The sequence below is a fragment of the Electrophorus electricus genome, chromosome 2 (genome assembly GCF_013358815.1).
Source record: "Electrophorus electricus isolate fEleEle1 chromosome 2, fEleEle1.pri, whole genome shotgun sequence".
NCBI lineage: Eukaryota > Metazoa > Chordata > Actinopteri > Gymnotiformes > Gymnotidae > Electrophorus > Electrophorus electricus.
The window spans coordinates 35,378,508-35,399,634 of record NC_049536.1 but is presented as its reverse complement, the minus strand read 5'-3'; the positions used below and the strand labels follow the sequence as shown (position 1 = coordinate 35,399,634).

The window sequence follows — 21,127 nt, the reverse complement described above, 5'->3', positions numbered from 1 at the left end:
ATATTGAGATCCTGACAGTTCCTTGTAAATTTTAGCAGGAATCACTTCAGTGACAAGTAACATACAGTAAATGGTTTGGGAATCTTGTCTCTCACATTAGGTTGCTTAGTATAGGCTGGTAGATGAACGTTCTTCTATTCATGAAGTAGAAAGTTGTTTTTGAATAACTGGGGGTGGGCGGGTGGGGACAGGGGACATTCTGATCTGTGTCCACACACGACTGTCCCTGATCACTGTATCCTGAAAGGGCTCATAAGGTCTCTCTCTCTGGTGAATGTGTCCTGATATTGGAAGCACAAAGACTGCTAGAGGGAGACAGTTTTGCATTAGAGTGTACTTCGTGCAACTTTTTTTTTTTTTTTTTTTTTTTTTTTTTTCCCCCCCCCCCCCCCTGGTCTTGATTGTGGCACTCTGGATTAGCCCTTTATTAACTAGAATGGGTTTAATGTATAAAATGTGATTGACTATTGTCTGATTAATTGACATAGTTATTTAAGATTACAGTATTGCAGTTGTTGCAATAGATGTTTGTCATCTAATAAAGTCAAGGAGTCACCTGGTCCTTGTTTCTTTATTAACAGCCCTATTGAATAGCAACTGATGAACATCATCAAAATGACCAAAGGCTGGGAGGCCCGATAGCCTTTCACCAGCGGAGATATTGAGGAATGTCTTGAGGAACGTAAGCCGCAGTGTGGTGGCATGACTGAGCACGACTCAGTAGCTGCCTTTGTGGCAGGCAGCATAGTTTTCATATGACAAAATTTGACTCATGTTGTTATATACTGAAACATGATACCATCTCTACCACAAAAGCTGTTGACCTGCACTCAAGGCAAGAGTCAAGAAACACTTGCTAATGTGGCACCTGTTTAAGCAAGACAGTTGTGAAGTTGTGTTCGTCACAGTCCACAAACTGATGCAGAATTTCTTGACTGTCTTGGTTTTACCTGATGTTTCAGGTTGTGCTAAATCACTTTGTCCTAAGGTGCAGGTGCCCAACATTGCTTGGTATGTTGCTGGGTATTTCAGTGTAGTGATATTTGCTTAAAGGACATTTTTGTTTTCAAGATGTGCTGAGATGTAGAAAGCGGTTAAGATATGTACTGTGCTTGTATGTCGCCACCCAGTGTCCATTCAGTAGAAGTGCTTCATAATCGTTCTGAAGTAGTTTTGTTGTCTCTGCAGCCACCTAAAGGCCATTAGAGAGAGTTGGCCAACTAAAAGACTATTTCTGGCTGTTAGTTATGACTCTTGGTATATATGTAAATTGCATATTTAAAACAAAATGGAAAACTGCAAATAAAAATTCACTTAACTTTGACAAGGCTTAGAATAGCATCCATTGATCTCCTAGATCTGCAAGCAACAACACAAGACACTTGAGCCTATTACCTTCAATAACCATGCCCTCTGGTTATTGTGTGAAATATGACTGAGTTCACTGAAACAAATTCACTGAAAATATACATAAAATACAAAAAGCATAGTGTGGCTTGATGGCTGCTGTTCTTGCCTCAGCCCCGTGTTTTCCTGTGGCTAGCTGTGAGATCTTGCACCTGTTTGTTTCCTAATCTAAGCATTATACAAAGATTGATGTGCTCACATGCCATCTCTTGTTGGTAGAGCTGTGTCCATGTCTTTGAGAGGAGAAATCATGAGCTCCCTGGAGTAGAATCAAATCGTATGAATTATTTGGTAGTATAGAAAATGTATTAATCAGACGCCCCCCCCCCCCCCCCCCCCCCCCCCCTTTAGTCTAATATATATTAGTTTTATATATGATGGTGTGCAGGAATAATTTATAAGAATTGTTCCTAAGTCTTATTGAAGATACTATGGTATCTTGACTGATATTTGCAATGCCTCTGAGGGTCGTGTACAACACCTATTTGAACATGTCATTGAACAAATCCAAACATTCCCCAGGGGACTTGAGAGCATGGTGAGTCACTGGGAAATTGTTGCTTTTTGCTGTTGTGTGCGTGTATTTAAGTGGATCTGCTACATTACTCTGGATATTCTCCATTACTACTGCGTCACTCGGGGAGCTCAGAATCTCTGGACATTCTTGCATTATTTTTTTTTTTTTGCTTGTTGTTTTTTTACTTCTTCAGGATCTGTCAGAGTTCTTGCTTGTGTTTAATAGTCTGTAAGTATTTTTGGTGCTCTGTTCTAGCCCTGTTCTATATTTTACACATGATGTAAAGTTTTCCCATTCAGTAGTGCAGAATGTGCATAGTGTAAGCTTTGGACTTTCCTCATGAGGAAGGGGACGGCAACCAGCAGGTATTATATAAGAGGATCAAAATGTGGTCAGATTTTCCAACCCACGTTGCACGTTTCACTTCTCTCACTTCTGTAAGTGCCTGTTTACTCTGAAGTTTAAATATGTTTTAAATCAAATGTAATTTCCAAAGCTGTATTATTCATTAGTGAGTGACTGGACTGCAGTACCATGTTGGCCTTACTGTCGCTGTACTGGATTGATTTGAGCTGACTCAGGACCTGCTGGGCATGGTTTTTGTAGCTAGGTGGAGTGGAGTGGAGTTGAACTCACTCAGGACCTCCCAGGTATGGTTTCTGTAGCTGGGTGGAGTGGAGCTGAGCTGATTCAGGACCTGCCGGGCATGGTTTCTGTAGCGGAGTGGAGTTGTGCTGACTCAGGACCTGCCTGGTACGCTATTCTGCTTACTCTCCTCGACATTTTTTTTTCTCTCCCACCAGAGGTTTTTGTGAAGCAACCTTAGGTATGAGATATGAGAGAGTTGCTACATAAATCAAACACACAGTTATTGTAGCTTGATGGGGTTGAGCTGAGGTGTGTCGGGATCTAGCTGGCATTGCTAGTCAGTGAGGTGTTATGGCCTGTATAGGCAAAATATTAGTGGCTTGTATAACATTTAGGTAGTAAGCACACTCCTACAAATGATTCGTGTGTCTTAGATCAAATATTTTTGGATAGTTATTCTCATGTATGTTCTTTAAACTAGTCAGAGTTTCTCAATAGAAAATCTATCCAATTGGAAAAAAAAATTGCCAATGAGAGTTTGTAAAATTTTAGCTTGTCAGACTTTAAAGGTTTCTATTGGACCACTCAAGAAACCCTCGGCAGGCGGGTTTGACTGTGAGTGGCTTTCCACCATGGATTGGAAAAGAAGTCACATTCATAGCTTTGGTGGTGATGAGTCATGTGACACGTACGTGCAGATGTTGTGGTGATATGAATATCGTTAGACTACTTCCTAGCACCACGTCCGTGGACACTAGTCCACTAGTGGGTCCACTTGACCACTAATCTTGCGCTACTTCACCTGACCAAGACCTGCATACTATTTCAGGAAAAGGAAATTTGACTGACTGATGACCAATCACAAGCCTGCAATTTTGGCATGACTTAAATAAGGAGGCAATCTTGAAAATAGACACATGGTTCCCCGGGTAAACGAGTAGCTATACAATGGCCCTGCTGGATGTGGGATGTCCTGTAATGTCCTGTCCTGTGCCTGTAATGAAATCAAAACAGTTGGAGAGACCATGTCAGTAAATGTAAGTCTGTAGTAATTCTCTCCACTTTAGTGCCCACGAGTAATTTGAGTTCCAGTTATGATATTTCATCACCCAGATGCCATGTTGTTGTCTTCATTGTGTCCCTGCGTAAGCCACAGCTATGCCTTTCTCTGTGAGCCATTTCACATGATCTCGCATAACTGACACAACCAGCAAAATCAGATGCCTGGTAGGTGTTCACAGACAGCTGGCCATGCTTGAAATATAAGGCTTTGTCCATAGCCAGCAAGCTGTGTTTCTCTTGCTAACTCCTGTAAGCAGAACTCTTCACTTACTTGGAATGATGAGATAACATGAACTGTTTATGAAAGACTATTTTGCATACTCAATTGCAACTATTCGCTAAGGCTGAATTTAGCTGGAACAATAAAACTTTGATCAGTATAATAGCCACTCAGAATGCAACTGGCAAAATCTTTGACATTGAGGCCAGGCTAAAGCGCTATAGATATCAAACTCTCCGTCTGTGTGTGGGCGGAGCGTGTGTGCCACACCACTAAAGGTTGGATTTGGCACAGGAAATACCTCGGATGTACACCAGAGGGCAGACTTGAGCTGAGTATGCCTACACTTAGCAGGCTTGGATCGTCAGGCCATTACGTCTGTAATCCAACATCATTTTATATAAGTTGGTACGTACGTGCGTGCATGCGTGCGCTTACTTTTTTTTTTTTTTTGGAACACTGCTGCCAGTGGTGTCCGTATTAATGTCAGTTCAAATTCAGAATTTGCAAGTGAATAAAATCAGAATCAAAGAAGTGGAAACCTGCGCTGTATTTCCATCACGCATTCTGTAGAGCCAAATGCCTTTCCTGCAGCGTACATCTGACTGATGAGGCTGACCTGACACTCTGGACCCTCCCTCCTCTACTTTGTGCAGTGAATTGAATTGTCTTTTATTTGACATACTGTTCCATCCTCTACCATTAGTTCGGAGTCCAGGCAAGGACTTCACAGAATTTCAGAGATGTTGGAAGTAGTTAGTTAATACTGATGATGATGATGATGATGATGATAATAATAAATTCTGGCATTAATAAGTCACCTTGCAAACACAATGACTCATGCAGCCATTTGCTCCGTGCTGTGATTATCCTTGTACATTTGTTTAATTAGCGAGGAGATTAGTGCTGTACTCTTAGTAAAGGCATGTATATTTAACCTATGATGGATTGCTGGCCTTACAGTGTCTTAACATACTTTAACGATACTGTCGGGTTTGTCTTTTGCTGAACTGGAAAACAAGTGTCTTGCAGAGATTGGTATGGCTCAGGTTTACTAACTGTTAATGAAAGGCAGCAGATATACAGTTAGGAAAAATACTCTAGAAAGAGAGCATTCTTTTTAAAGCACGATAAAAATAAAGCATCCATTGTTTGTGTTGAATTAAGTTAAAATGGCATTCTCATCATTTCACTGATATGCCTCATAAGCTCTGCCATTAAGAAAGGCCATTCTTTGACCTTTACACTGAAAACTCAAAACCTTTTACTGTGCATATACTCATCGTTACAAGGTGTTCTGCCTCACCAGTGGAAGTTCAGTTCATGTGGGCATTTGAGCTTTCCTGCTTAGCCTTTGACTGTTTATAGTAGGTGTTTTATGACAATAAAGTAAACTCATGTAAAAGCATTTGTTTCACTGTGACCCAATAGCTTTTTCTTTTTTTCCCCTTTGTTTAGCTTAGTCATAGCCATGGCATGAATGCAGTTTAAGGCCAATTATTGTGTAATTAATACTGCTTCATAGAACAATTCCAAGTAATATAATACAGTTCATAATATTTCCAGGTGCATACTTGTGGTGTGGTCACACCCTAGCTATCTTGTTCTGTGGAATTGTTGCAATGAATGTCTCTTTGTTGTTGCAAGCTACTTTTTTTTTTCTCTCTCATCTATTGCCCCGATCAGTGTTGATGCCCATCTATAGGAAAGACACTGCTTAAGTGGGAATACAATAAACTGCAAATCAGTAACAAAACTGTTTATACTATTCCTGGAACAGGCCTCAACACCCCAATGCACTCCACAGACAGACTTGTCAGTGTTGAGGCACCTGTAGAATTGGCACACTTGTGTTTTATCTCTTCACGCTTGAGGTCATTTTCAGTAATGGTACTTTTCAAACTCTTATGACTATCAGCCAAAATGCTGGCACGCTAAATGTAGCAGCTACAAAAATTATATAGAAGCCTACAATATAATCCAAGGAGCAAAAAAAAAAAACAGTTCAACAATTAATCTTGTTTCTTGTTATCTTTGGTAAAGTTTCTGAAAGTTCAGTATGCAATATGCAGGTATACTTGGCCTCTTGGCAGTATTTTGTAAGAAGGCTTTACACTGAGTTCCAGGAGTTGTACATGTTTGTTGCATTGTTCACACGGTATGAGATGCTGACATTTTGACCAAATCACATGACAGACTATGCGATCTCACTCGCGGAATGTCAGACTGAACAATAAAGTTCTCTGGCAATAATCCCAAGATAGAAAATTATGATCATATGCTTTCAGCATCTATGTGCGACTTATTTTTGCCAAAAGAAGACATCAAAAAGGCATTCTCTCTGCTGCCACAATTCCACAAACGTTCTTCTTTTGAGTCCCACTTCGTTTTCAGTTTGCTATCCTGCCATTGATTTGAAGTTGGCGTTGAGTTGAGCGTAATTCTGTGTCGCTCCCTGTTGGTTGTTTTTAGTTGTGTGTCATGGCAGCTGTCACTGAGATTTGGACAGATAATTGGAGCTGTCTCTGGTCACAGAGATGCTAAATCCACTCTCATGGAGCATGCCACGTTACTGTGATTTGTCCTGATTGCATAAACATCACAATAATTACACAGTGTATACCCAGATTTAATGAATTATTTAATAGCCATGGTTTATACAATTATGAGCCATTTATCAACTCTGTTTTACTTGTTTGTTTATTTTTTGTTAGTTTTTATTACTTTTATTTTACATTTTTGTAAATCATATTATTTTAAGATTATATGATTGTGAGAGTAGAGTCTAAGTCTACTTTATGATTTAAGTGATGGACATTTAGGCTCTTGTGGTACTGTGTGTGGTGAAGATGGAAGCACTGAAGTGGCCCCTCCCTCCTCATGGGGCCACGGTGCAGGGGAGGGCAGATTATGAGCTCGGTACGAAACGCCTGTCTGCCCTGCTCTGAATATACTTGGTGTTGAGAATTTCCCATTTTCAAATGGTGTATGTGGTCAGACTAGAAGGACTGACTTGTATTACTGGCATTTATCAAATGATTGAGTCATTCTGTTGCCATTTCTGTTTGTTTTAAATGTCAGTCTTCAGGTGCTGCACTGTTCTCTGATTAGAGTCGTACTTTATAAATGTGCACCATGTTAACTATGAGGCAACATGGAAAAATTGAGAGCTTTGACTTTTATTCAGAAATGTATTCAAAATGGAAAGTCAATCTGCTTACTTTTCCTTTTGGCTCTAGTGTTTAACAGTGCCAGAAATGCACATAGCGGCTTTAAGTCTTGATCACAGTGAAGGTGCAGGTGTCAGTTTCATGTCAAATGTAATCCTGCAGTAATCAAGGACACTGAATGTAGTGATCAGACCTCGTTTAAAGGCTATGACACAGGTGTCTGAGTGCTGACTGATTTGTAAAGATGTCTGGATATGGCTTAAAGAATACTGAAAATGCCAGTCCCCTGAAAAGGTTCCTTTCCATCAACAGTAATGCCATCAGTTACATTCAGTTCTCAGTGAAGCTCTATCTTATTCTTATTGTCTGGATGCAACTGTGTGGTAGCAAAACCAGTATAGACTAAACACAGTAGTCAGATTCATAACACCGTCCAGTTGGCATTGTCAGCCATCTAGCTTTTGTGGTGATGAGTTTGTTGTAGCATTAACACACCTCTTTTCTGCCAAAATGTCATTTGCTTTGGGCTCCAGCTAGCTCAGACATGATTTTTGTCTGTAATGAGATTCCACAATATGAGGGATTAAGGCTCAAGGCCATATTGCTAAAAAATCTTAAGTCTTGAAAGCTGGCAACAGCAATGCACTTGTGTGAATTTGTCAGCGCAGGGGCACTTGCCTCTTGTGCAGTTTTCCTATGTATATCAATTACTGTTACCCAGGCCGGTCCTGTAATGTAGGTGACTGCAGTATCCAAATGGACATGCGGCAGAAAAGGTCCGTAGCGATGGATGTGGCAAGTCCAAGTGATATCACCGTCAAGAACAAGGAACATGAAAAGCTTGAGAAATACCAAGGGCTGAGAGAAGAGCTGGAAAGATGTGGTAGGTGAAGGCAACGGGTTACCGTGGTAATCGGAGCACTAGGGGCTGTGACCTTCTAACTGAGAGAGTTGCTCCAGCAGATCCCAGGAACCCCATCGGAGATCTCCGTCCAGAAGATTGCAGTCCTGGGAACAGCTGAGTTGGAGCTGAGAGCGCGTGTGCATGTGTGTAAGGGAAGTGGAGTGAAGTAGAAGCACCTGAAGATTGGATGAGCTGTACGGCTGAATACCAGGTGGTGTGTACGGGGAGGCCAAGAGTGAGCTGTAGTAGTCCAGATGACAAGGGCCTGGACAAGCATCTGAGTGGCTTCTCTGGAAAGACATGACAGAAATCCTCACAAAGATTGACAAGTGAAACCTGGATGTCTGGGTTATGCTAGTAACATGAGCCAAGGAGGATAACTAGTTGTTCAAGTCCGTGTTTCTTGCATTTTTTTTGGGGGGGGGGGGGGGGGGGGGGGATTTCATGATCGGACAAAGCTACAGCTTCGTTCACTCCACCCTTGCTAGGTGGTTTCCTGTAATGTCCCTTAAGGCCGAGTGGTCTATGGACTGTGATCTTTATTGATGTTTTGGTCATGTGCATGATTATATCCTCAGAACAGTAATCGTTCAATGGAAGGCCAGTGTTGGGTGCCATAGCAGACCTTTGAAAACTAGCCAAGCTATTGATCAGGCCATATTTCTACATATAATTACTACATGCCATATTATTACATATCAGGCCATATACTGTTTTATTTTTATTCTCATAAACCAGTCACTGTGGGCATTTTTCTTTCCACAAACAGAATTTTGAAGTAATTTTAGTTTACATTAGATCCATGTTGTTTCCTGCATGTAGCACTAAATGCAAACTTTTTTAAGCATTAATTGATTTTCAGCACTTTGTAGAGTCTAAAAAACCTTTGGTGTCAGCAGTCACTTTAAAACACAAAACATGTGTGTATTCTCATGTAAAGAGTTTCCATTTATTGCTGTGCATGGTTTATCTTGTAGCTCTTCATCAGTGATTCCCACACATTAGCTAGTTAACCTTCCTCTGTCATTCGGCATCTCCCAGCCCTGGAGAGTGCAGCAGACATGTGCTTCCTCCTAGACACACAGCCAAGCACTGCAGCTTTTTCGAGGTGCTTCCTAGACTGCGACACAGGGCAGCTGAAGGCACCCGGAGGAAAGCGATAACCTCCTTGGCCTGTGATTGGCTAGGGTCGCTGTGATTTGACAGGGACAGAGTCATGGCACCCTCCCCTCCCCCCCCCCACAACCCAGAGAGCAGTGCGTGCTTTGCTCTCTTAGACTCTCAGCCACAGATGGCTGTGGCATCAATGGGGCTCAAACCAGCGAACTTTCACTGATAGTATAACATCCAAATAATATAACCGAGCAGGCCAACAGATGTTATGCAGTTATTCATTACACACCAAGAAAACATTTAAGACTGGTGTACCTAAAGGTTGGCCTGGTAAGCACAAGGTATGGGGTTCTAATGTAGTGACTGTATCTAGTTCGTTCCGTCAATCATGTTGGTGTATTGAAAACTAGCTCTAGCTCCAGACTATTAGCCTTGTTCCCAGAACACTATCCCTGTTTTCCTGAGGTGTTTCTCAGCACTCCTCAGCCTATATTTTCTCCCAAGCGAACAGCATACCTCTGTTCCCCTGCCAGGCCTACAGAAGGAGACAAGGTTCCCGATCGGCCCGCACCCCCTTCCTGCCTTAACAAAAGGCCACAAAAGCAATGGGCCATGCTCTGTGCTCCTCTGAGAGCTTGGCGCAAATGGCGTGTCCCCTCAGCAATTGAGCAACAGTTACGCAACGCCACGGAGGTTTTATGGGCCAGTCATTGCATTGCTCTCTAAGGGTTACTGGACAGAGCCATTCAGTGGCTTCTGAGAAATTAAGATTAAAAAGATTAAAGGCTACTATACATTTTACTTGCACCTGCCATATTTGTTAATTATATCCAAAAGAAAAACAACTTCTAGCTATAAAGTTGTTCTTATAAATTCACTTATGTTACAAGCACGTTTTGGTGCCCTTATCAGCTACTAACATTATCTGGCCGGCCAGCCCAAAAGAGGGTTTCCTAATTACTCAAACCCAACTAGCTGGCTGAGTGCAGCTAGATTTACACACAGGACAAGTAAGACACCACGTCACTTATAGTTTAGGATTAAAATAACTAACTGATTAAAAATTAGCATATTATGGATGTGTAGACATCATGAATCCAGTGACAGTTACATGTGGCAAGGCTGGAAAGCATTTCTGTGCACTGCTGTAGATGTTACTGGGAGATATTTACAGTTAGTTCATGGCATTCATTCACTTAGTCTTGGCTGCTGCATATGAATATTTTCTTATCTGTATATGTTAAAGGGGTCAGGATCTAGACATTTGAAGCCCCTTTAAAGGGAGGCTTGTTGATTTAATGTGAGTAAAATGCTGTTCCTATTAGACTGGGTTCATGTCCCAACTTGGTGTTTGGTTTATTTCCCATGTCCCTTATTGCAAATTCCTTCAAGTTAATACATAATCACAACATGGCCCTTGTTTGTCTGACATAATTGTTATTTCCATATTACGCCCGTATAAATTGGCAGTGCCCAGATTTTGCAAGCATCATCCTGTATTGCATTACAGTGCTGCCAGTCTTCTGAGGTACCTGAGCTTCCATGCTCCTGGCAGTGCTCAGGGTCTCGCTGCATGTGCTAGCCGGCAGGTGAGTGAGTGTAACCCACACCAGGTCACATCCCTCTAATCGAGGAATGTGACCAGTTAAACTACTCACAAACTAGACGTTAGAAAATGTCATAGTGTCATAAGATGGTCTACAGATATCAGGGTTTTACAGTATTATGGTTTTAATCAACAATAAATAAATAAATAAATAAATAAATAAATAAATAAATAAACAAACAAACACAAGCTGATGGAGAAAATTTAAGTAGATAAATAAGTCATTGATTAAAAAAAATGCAGTATAAAACACAATAAAATGTTGTCTAGGAGTTCAAAAGGTGAATAGAAAAAGGATCAACACGTGTTATTGCTCTGCTTGTCCTAACATTAATGTTTAACCTTATAACGTTTGCCAGAGGGCATGAGATTGTAGTATAGATGGAGTGTATGTGTGGGGTCAGTAGTCACTTGTTTGGCTTTCTTTAATGGGGTTGTAAGTTAATTGTCTTCACGGCTCCAAACCATACTGCCATGTTCTAGGTTAGTACGGATTCAATAAAGCAGAATGTTTAGAGAATTGATTGCTGAACGCAAAGTCTTCTCATCATCATAAGGAAGAATAACATCTTTTAGCACTTTGAAAACAGCTCACCATTTTCTTGAATGTGAGGGTGTCGACGGTTGTACCCAAGTACTTATATTGTCTAACTCTTTCAGTCATCTGTACACATTATTTCCATGGTTGGACCACATGCTGGTACTGCCTGAAATCCACTACCATTTCCTTTGATTTGCTGGGATTCAGGTCCAGGTAGTTAGTTGATTGTATGCCACTCAGAAAAACTGTTGATTTCCTCTCTAATAGATCTGTCAGAGTTGGTGGTATCAATGATGATAAGTGTCATCCAAATACATTATGTACCGTGTCCCTGGGTGTAAACGTCTATAGACCTTTGTGTAATGTTTACACTGGTGTACTGGTAAGCCAAAGAGGTCTAGATATAGGAATAAGACTCTGACTACAGCTGTAATTTCACATGTTTGTGTGTGTGTGTCTGCTTGATATATAAAACATTTTTGATTATCTGAATAGAGCCAGTATTGTACTTAAGAAAATTACCACGCAGTGGTTTTGAGGTTTGTTGTGAGTTGTGAGGTTTGAGTCACTGCCTGGTTATGGAAAAGCACATAATCCTGTATTTTTGATGACCCTTCTAAGAACTTTATCACAATTGTTTGTATTGTTGTCAGTATTTATCCCGTTATTATTATAAACTGAAATGGTGACTTTGAGGAAAGGAGTGCATGCTGTATAAAAGAATAAAGAGAAGTTCCACTGACTTCAGAAATGTCCAGCTAAAGGTTGTTGTTCACTTGATTATGGTTATCAATAACATTCTTCTGTGCGACTAATGGCTGTAATGTATGTTAGTTACAAAAATGCTAGAAGCAATTTGACACACAGCAAAGGGATGTGTTTATATAGCGCATTACTCAACCAGAGGATTTTCCATGCAGTCTGCGTCCCTGTGTAAAAGAACTGACGTTGCTCTTTGTGCAATATAGGCGTAATCCAGAGGGAGGGTGTGTCCAACTCCAGCATACGTTTTTGGGTGGTCCCAAAAATGGCACAAGATCCACTGGTGTATGTGTAAGAACAACAGCCAAGAAGAGCAAGTAAACAATACCCTACTCACAAATGGTTCCTTGAGCTGCACAGCATGATTGTGTCGTTTGGTAGTAGGCGTTACTATCTTGGCCTTTGTAGTAATATTGGTGGTGCAGAAGGTTTCAGCATCAAATTGAGCCCTCTTAACAAGTCACACATTTTGTCTGTGAGTGCTGTGAACATTCTGAGCAGTTCCAGATGTGTGTTCCTCGGGCTTGTTTGATGAATCATGGCATTCACATGTTACAGTAAATATTTTTTCAAAGTGAGTGTTTTTGTCAAAATGCAGGCCAATCTTTAACCCTTTTATGTCCAAGCTTTACCAACATGCTTGTAATCCGCAACCAAATATAACTGCAGGTTGCTCTGCAGTCGTAATATAGACCTAATGTACTGCTTTCTTTCCATATAAGGCCTATTCTCTAGCTCAGGCGCTGCGTCAGTGTTGTGTGTTCCGCTTTTGCTGGCACGTTTAGCTGAGACTCTGCAGGTGTGTGTTCACCCGCAGGCCAGCACTAGACTGCCACGCTCCACTGATACGTAGACACTGTTAGAGTTTGGAAGGGAGGGCTCTGCACTCTCGGGCAAACTGGATCCTGCCGGTTGACGTTGTCTGTTAATGTTCCTCTTGGAATTAGGACATAGCAGCAGGGAAAGAGGAGCAGTCGTCACGAACTGGTGACAGATGGAGGGAGAGAGCGAGAAGGCAAGTGGAATGCCTAGTGAATCTGAAAAAGGACAAATTACATTCATTTGGGCTAAATATATACCAGAATTTGGTTTTGGTGTACCACTTTCACTAATGATCTAAATTTCAAAGAATGCCTTGCTTGAATTTGAACAACGAAACATTTGATTAGGGTTAAATAATTAGAACACTTTAAAACCGGTTGTAATTCAGTGCTTTTTCTTCTATTACAACTGAATGAGGTTTTTTTTATCTTTCTATTTTTCCTTGTCTGTTCACACTGTGTATATCATATGGGATAACTAGGAGGGAGATTACATTTTTCTGTGTCTTCCGTGATTTATCAGAGGAGGAAGGAGAGTGTGGAATGCCATACAGTTCACTACCACTCTCGGTAAAGACGGTGCTCGGTGTTTGCGTGTTCATGGCTGAAACAGAAGAGCCATCTGCCCTGTGGGATGACACACTGCTTTCTGTTGTCACATGTCTATTAGTTTTATGTAGTGGCTCAGGGTTAGTAAATGTCTGCCACACACATGCCTGGCCCTCGATCAACTAATCGTGCTACTGGGAGCTTTTCACCAGCTGCTGCAGTCATCCAAAGTAATAAACACACAGAGTGTGGGACAAAAAGCAGAATTAAAGGAGCAGAAGTCTGAGCCTTCTGGAGGGCTGGTTCACAATAACCTTTAGTTGAGGCACCAGGTTTGTGTTTATCAGTTTTGGGGTTCTGATTTTGGGGTTTTATTTGAGAGCTTTTTAAAACTCTACAGGGTTTAACTACAATATGGTAGTTTGTTTTGGGGTTTTTTTTTAAAGATTTTTCTTACTTGCTTTGTTGTGGATGCTGTCTATTAAACTTGTCTTAAAAACATTGTTGGTTTAACATCTACAAAAAGGGGCTAGATCAAAAATGTGATGTTAAGCTGTTATTTCCAGTGGTAGACTGCAATGAAGAAGCTCTACGTTGGCAAACATTCATCAAAGACGACGAATCATCTTAGGAGTTGGTGTGGAAGTAATGCTTGTGCTTGATTGGCCATCAGTATCAAGATTGTGTACAGTGTAAACAAACCCTCCCATGGGTCCCCTGAATCACTCACCTCAACCCAGTTGAACAGTGACCTAGAGCTCATGCACCTCTACTCAATGCCTTTCTGCTTCACTGGGATATCCTCACTGTACTGTATCTATGCATAATTAGATGGCTTTGGATTTTATTAGTGCTGTGTGCCCTGCAGAACAGACCATACACCAGTGGCATTCAGTATTCCCACATCTATACTGTCATTTCATATAAAGGCTACATTGACAGATTCAGTATAGCAGTGGCAAGGCAAGGGACTGCTGTTATCTGCAGACATCTCAGTCATGCTTTCCAGAGAAGTCAGACACTGTGGTTTTGTCCCAGGTCTTTAAACTGAGCTGTTTGTCCCTGTAATAATCCCATTAATTCCAGGTTTCACTCCATATTACTCACACATACTGCCTCTGTAGACACACTAAGGCAGTTAAATGACAACAAATGCTGGAGGAAAACATCACAGTACTTTCCCTAATCAATACTTATTCAATTAGGTTTATTATTTCTGTAGCAAACCTCAATTAGGTTTATTATATATGTAACAAACCTCTTGGTGGTGGTGATCTTTGGTCCACTTGTATCGTGATCGGACTATGCGATTGCAGCCTGATTTTGACAAAGTTTTGTTATGGCCAATAAATGTGCAGCGTCAGGCCTGCTTCTGAGCATCAGGAACAAAGAACAGGTCTGGTGTGACGACTTAAACAAACAATGATGGTGCATTTGGGATTTCCCACAACACTGACCAAGTGTAGCATGTTGGTATATGCCCTTTTCTGACATCCCTTACACCATGTTCCTTGACATTGACCAGTAGGATGACAGAGTGTTTTCTGGTGCCCAGAGGGCTGCTGCTGTTACCGTTGATTTCAGTAATAGTGATTTGTGAGTTATATGAAAACACATATGTATACAATTCCCAATAATTTGTCCTCCACAAGATCTGGCGTTTCCATACAGTGAACCTGGGACCTAGCTACACCTGTGTAGGCCTAATGTTCTCAACATGTTAACATATTCATTACCTCCAAGCCCATACTGTCCTCACTGACACCCAGGAAGTGTCCATAATAATTGTTTCCTCCTTTTCTTTTCCGCACACACCACCACCAGCATCACACACAGGTTAGTGCTTCTGTAGCCACGATAGACAGTTTCTTGACCCTCTTGCCCAACAACCTATCAGACCACACAAGGATGTCAATGATGGTTGGTCTGCATCAGTCTCCTGACCAAGACATGACACTACACGAATTTATGCCACTATGATCGTCTAATCTGACTGTTGTGACAGACGAAAATAACTTGTAGTCTGATCCTGGCATTGCTCTTGTACATTGATGTCCTACAATTACACTAATTGTGACAATTGTGACATGTCGAATCCTTTCTCTGAAAGCAAACCTGATGAGACCAGTGCACTGGGTAAGTTGGTCCGTATAGGAGTATCATATTCTGGTCTGTATCATGTTATTGACATTTTGGATGTCCAATTTTGGATGTCCAATTAGGACACACAAAGACTAGACTATTCAGAAGAAAGAAGTGCATTCGCATTTCAGGGTGGGGGAAAACACCCAAGAAAACTGCACACGGTGTTAAACATTGTCAGTCTCTAATGTTCCGTTCATCTGTCCACCAACACGGAAATAAGAATACATTTCAATGAAGGCAAATTGTCTTGTGAAAGGTAGAAAAAATGAGTCTCAAATGTTTGTGTTTGGAAATTTGAAAGTAGGATAAAAGTAGAACTCCCCCCTCAACACACATTAAGCAGCTGTGATGCATACAGGCAGTTCTCACATGCACAGTTTCTTGCTTATAGAGTGACTCTTACTGAGGCTGTCCAGTCTTTACTGTGCATGCTGAACGGTGCAAGTAGGAGCTAGAGTATTCAGGATGGAGCGCTGTTGTGCAACCTGCGGCTGTCAGCCAAAATGCCAAAATGACACACACACACACTCACTCACTCACTCATGCAGAGTGGCAATGTGGCTCTCATTTGGCTGTGTAACAATTCCAAAAGGCAGAGGGTATACATTCTGTACCTCTTAGCCAGCCCCCCCCCCCCCCCCCCCCCCCCCAAATACCACAGCAGAAACTACCAGCAAGTGTTGGGTGCATTTGGCTTAAGTAGATGGGTGTGTGTGTGTGTAGGTGTGTTGCACATAGAGAAGCAAAGCTGCACCTCTGCAGTACACAAGGCTATGCTGATCTTTGAACAAGTACAGTCCCCTCTTATTGTTTGGCCCTGTATTGTTTTTTCACCACAATCTCCCCAAAAGTCTGCGGAAGCGTCTGCTAGCTCGGTCTGCCCCGGATTCCCTAAGCCTACACTTGGCTTCGACGCTGATGAGAAGTGACAAGATAAGTCCAGGCTGTGGTGCAGGGGCCTGCCTGACTGCAACACCTCTGAGGAAGAGAGACGGCTGGGATCAGCCAAGGTTTGGGTGCCTGCTGAGACTGTGGGCAGCAGACCCGAGGCCATCGTCAGTCTGGTCTGGATCTCCAGTCCTGGTTAATGAAACAGTGAGTCACGTGAGGTGACATCACACATCTCCCTGCCCTTGTATTCGGTCATTCACTCACAATGCATTCAAATCCAGCACAGTGAAGACAACCAGAAAGGCACTCAACCTTTACCCTTGTCCGTTTACATTCCTCTGGTTGTACACTTGATATGTACGTGGCTGAGCCTAGTGGAGAATAGTGGAATAAGTTCTTGTTTTGACGGAAGGCTGATTTACACATCAATGAGAGAAGCGGTTATCCAAGCACAGGGCCTGGGCGACATGGCCATTAAGCTATTTTTCTGGGAGTTGGAGCAGCATTTAAAGAGGTAAAGTTCAAAGAGTGAATACTTAGTTTAATATAATTGTTTTGAAACCTTTTATTTTTACATGCTTCTGGTTAAGCTGTATGGTGATATTTTTTTCCCCATAGTTCAGGAATGGAAAGACCTTTTAAATAAGTTGTTGAAATCCTGCCCAAATTGAATTATAACTCCAACTGTAAATCACTTTATATGTAATTTTACACAAGTTTATTCTAATTAATGGTTTTGGATTGCGGAGCACTTTTCCCTCCACCAGAAACATGTACACTTTTTAAACATTTCAGAAGTTTAAAAATTTTTAGTAGTTTATTGTTTATATTGAGGCTGACCTAGTGAGCATTTCTGAGTTCCGTTACAGACATTGTACCGGGATGGAGTAAGAGGGGTTGTTCTTTATCTGTACTGTAAACGCTGAGCACGTCCTTTATCATTGTTGATCAAAGCACATCTCAGACCTGCTTTTAAAGTGTCCTGAGATAAACATGTAATACTGTCCAGCCTTCTCTTTCTGCCAGTTAATTGTGCCAGTCCAGCAACAGAGTTGTTGTTGTTGTTGTTGTTGTTGTTGTTGTTGTTGTAGTACTGATGTGTTCTATTAGGTTTCATTTTGTTGTTGAGAGATCAGGTATTTAGAAAATTTTATATAGATCTAGGCTGTTAGTCCATTTTGGCATTGACTATTGACTAATGTGGTCTAAAGTCTGTGTTGGGGTGAATGGGGAGCAGAGTTGTTTGAATGACTGTAGTCTGGGGGCTGTGGTAATGGGCAGAGGTCAGAACCTGAAGAAAAGAGGTATATTTGGGCTCTGTAATTGCTTAAATCCCCTTCCAGTCACTTAATCCAATAAGAACTCATTGTGCCATAAGCTGCGTGGATTTTGTCCTCATTTGATGTGCTGCTGCGTTTAATTGGGATAAGTGCTCTATATATACCAGTCACCAAGACTATAGTATATTTGACTGACTTGATAATCCTGAGCACCACTGATACTCTGTGGAAACGAGTATGTATAAAATTTCTTTCTGGATATGAGGTGTAAAATGTAGTTGTTCAGTATGTGTGTAATTCAGAATGAAATCACTGTGAAAGGAAAAGTTTGTTTTGCTATTTGGTACTAATCCTGCTGAGATTTATAAAAGGTTTCTATCTTACACCCATTTAACTTTGTAAATTCCTTAGACTTTAAAGGTCTGTTAGTGTTTGTTTTTTTTTTACATTGGCCTTGAGAGGCAAACTAGTCCATAGAGACCTCTAGACGTTCCACATATTTTTGTTGTATCAAGCATTAAGTAGTCTTGATAGTGTGGTTCAGGTGTGTTGTGGGAGCTGTGATGGATCAGTAGGCTCCAAGTAGTACTGTAAATAATGCCTAATGTTCACATGTTCATTCATGTTGATATGTAGGTCGTCGCCCCCCCCCCCCCCCCCTTCTCTCTCTCTCACTTTAAATTTTTGCTTACTAATTTAATGCAACTAGTTTAGTTTTCACAATGCAAGTTGACCTTTGTACTGGACATGCATGTGTGGCATTTTTATGCCATTGGCTGTTGGCTTCCTGCATAGTTCCTAATTTTTGCAAGCTTTTATACATAAATCATAAAACGCTGCCTGACATCTGTGGAACTCTTTCTAATGGAGCATTTAATTATGTGCAATCTGCTGGTTTTTAGTTGGGTGAAATTGAGGTAGGTTATTTTCTGATCATAGTTTTATTCCTTCACCCCCAGATGACTAAAGCCCAAGTGAGCTGACCTGGAAAGATCCTTATATTTAGTTTCTGATGAAAGTTTTGTCTGTAACCAGGACTGTTTTAGACATTGTACAACAAACATCTCAGGAACACTCATATTAAGTTTGACTGATGTATAGTAACTCTACAATCAGACATTTTCTAAATATTTAGAAATGTTTCTTTGCAAGTTTATTTTGACCTCCTTCACATAAGACACCTCAGATCTTTAGTGTGTGTGTGTGCATGCTTGAATGTGAATCACAGCTGTGTAAAGTTGGTTAATTTCTTAAATGAGCTAATGGTATGTTTTGTGATACCTCATTGTGTGTCTGAGTGTGAGAGAGTGAGAGACAGACAGAAAGAGAAAGTCAGACAGACAGACAGATAGGGTGAGCGCTGTCTTACGTCTTTGAAAAATATTGCCTGAACATCTTGGCAGGCATCAGCAATTTTATAACCTACTGCTGTTCCACTTGCTACCAACAAGTGGCACTATGTACATGTTGAGCTTGAGAGCCTTTTAAGACGTATGCTTTTATCATTCACTGGCATTGCTTCATCGAGTTATAAAAATTGATTTAGGAATTATCTATTTATTTTATTAAAGTCCTTGGATGTTATTCCTGCATGCTTGGCGTTAAAAGGCAGTGTGACCCGCAGAAGAATATGAATGCTGTAGTTTTAACTGTACAGATTGCGTGAAAAAGCATTGTTCTAGTCCAACCGGAATTTCCTTTTTAGGGAGTAGCTGTTTGAATAAATTATGCGAATTCGCGCAACTGAATTTCAAGTGTAGGCGTTACCGCATATATTAGTCAAATCATTTTCTTCCTTTACCAATAGAATTCGGAGTTGCGCTGTTTTTCTTGGATAAATTATGCAAATTAGAAAGGCTGCAGATTTCCACCGAAGCGGAGATGAGCTGACCTTGGAGGTTCTTTGTGCGGCGGTGGATGTGCGTCTCCGGACTGCGCCAGGCAGTGTTTCCGAAGGGCAATTTTTCGCACCGATTAGTTGCTGTACTGCGGCAAAACTATGTGATTATCCGCCTGTTCAATGCCGAGCTGTATTTTTTTTTGCTTTCGTTTCGACATATATGGATTAAAATAGAATGAATTCTCAGTGCTACTCGGTTGCGATGGATCTTGGTGTGTGTCAGCTAAGAAATTTTTCAATCTCGTTTTTGTCATCATTGCTGGGAACGGAAGCTTCATCCGTGAGGCTTGACAATAGGTAAAATGACAAATGTGTCTTTTAAGAGTCATTACCTCCGGCACTAATCCAGATGGTGTATCTGGAGATTATGCATTTACCGCCTGCAACCTTCGGTTCTCCAGCCGTCCTTATAAAATACAGAAACGTGGTCCGTGCCTTCTGCTGGAGGTCTCTGAGTGTATTTAGTGAGGGTTACAATCTAAACTGGCTGGTCCTTCGATCGATGCGTTTCCTCACGAAGGATGCTGCTCTAGTCACATGTGATTTTTAATTAAAGTTATCTGGCTGTGCTTTTTCAATGATTTACTTTTTATTTTGTGGTAAATGCCCATAGTCTTGGAGCTATTTTATTTTATTTATGGCACCATTCTGTGGCTATTTCGTGACTGTGAAAGTAGCCTTTGTCTTCATGGGTATATACTTTGGCATAATCCAGAATTTGGTCATGTGTTTTACTCTGTGCTTAATTACTTCTTTGTTGGACTTGTTTTTCAGTTCCTCGGGCGCCAGTGTTGTGGCCATAGACAACAAAATCGAGCAAGCAATGGTAAGTGTGTTTGTTCCTCTCCTATTCTTTATAATGAAGCTATGTTAGCAGTGAAATAAAAGGAGTGTGTGTGTTGTCTAATTCGATTGCTCGATCCATGGGGCAGAGTTGCATCAGCATCCGCGTTAACTAAGTACTGGATTACATAACAGTAGTGCAAGACTCTGGGAAGCACAAGAAAACCTCAGTCTCTGATTCTGGTGCTTTGTTGCAGTGTTTTTGTAATGTGCTAACAAGTTTATCTGCCTGGTAGCTGGCCGTCTGGTGTGCTCTGTGGTGTTTCTGTGCTGTGCTTGGATCAGTGTTGTTATTTAACTCCACACACTTCACGACCCCGGAACCGTCTGTGGCTCCGTCGCTTGATGTTTAACTGCCTTTGATTTTGTTGACATTCGCTGGTCTGTCCTGTCTATGCCGAATGTGTGGAAAACGAGCGTGTCTTGTTAAACATTTTAAAGTTGGAAACGCACACTTCCTATTTGAATGCGGGAACTGAACCTGTTTGTCCATGCTCACGCGATCCCGTGCCTCGCTACTGTTGCTAGGCAAACCTCGGCGCTTCTACACCCAGTTATAAATATCTCGGCCTCCGATTGGCTCGCTGGAGGTAAGCCGGCCATTTTGTTCGGCGGTGACGCTGTAAGCAGTGTGGTGCAGGTAGTGCACGCTAGAAATGGGCCGCGTGCCTTCGTTACACCCAGTGACAATCCCTTGTCATATGTGCAACTTTATTGTAGTAGGATTTTATTGTTGTCTTCGTTTAATTTAATTTAATTTGAATAAAGTGCATTTTAAGGCAGCTTGAAAGGTGCATATAAATATCGT

At 41.3% G+C, this 21,127-nt stretch overlaps 1 protein-coding gene across 2 annotated transcripts in view; it reads left to right on the top strand.

Moving 5' to 3' along the window:
• The window catches only part of tsc22d1 (TSC22 domain family, member 1), a 34,749-nt gene that overhangs the window by 11,903 nt on the left and 1,719 nt on the right, over positions 1 to 21,127 (top strand). The window contains exons 1-2 of one of the 2 annotated variants that reach the window (XM_027009569.2): positions 19,454 to 19,773; positions 20,251 to 20,302. In XM_027009569.2, coding sequence (XP_026865370.2) covers positions 19,652 to 19,773; positions 20,251 to 20,302 — 174 coding nt within the window. In that variant the 5' untranslated portion in view covers positions 19,454 to 19,651. Of the gene's footprint in view, positions 1 to 19,453; positions 19,774 to 20,250; positions 20,303 to 21,127 lie in introns of those variants that run through there. The other variant, XM_027009568.2, reaches the window with a different exon arrangement.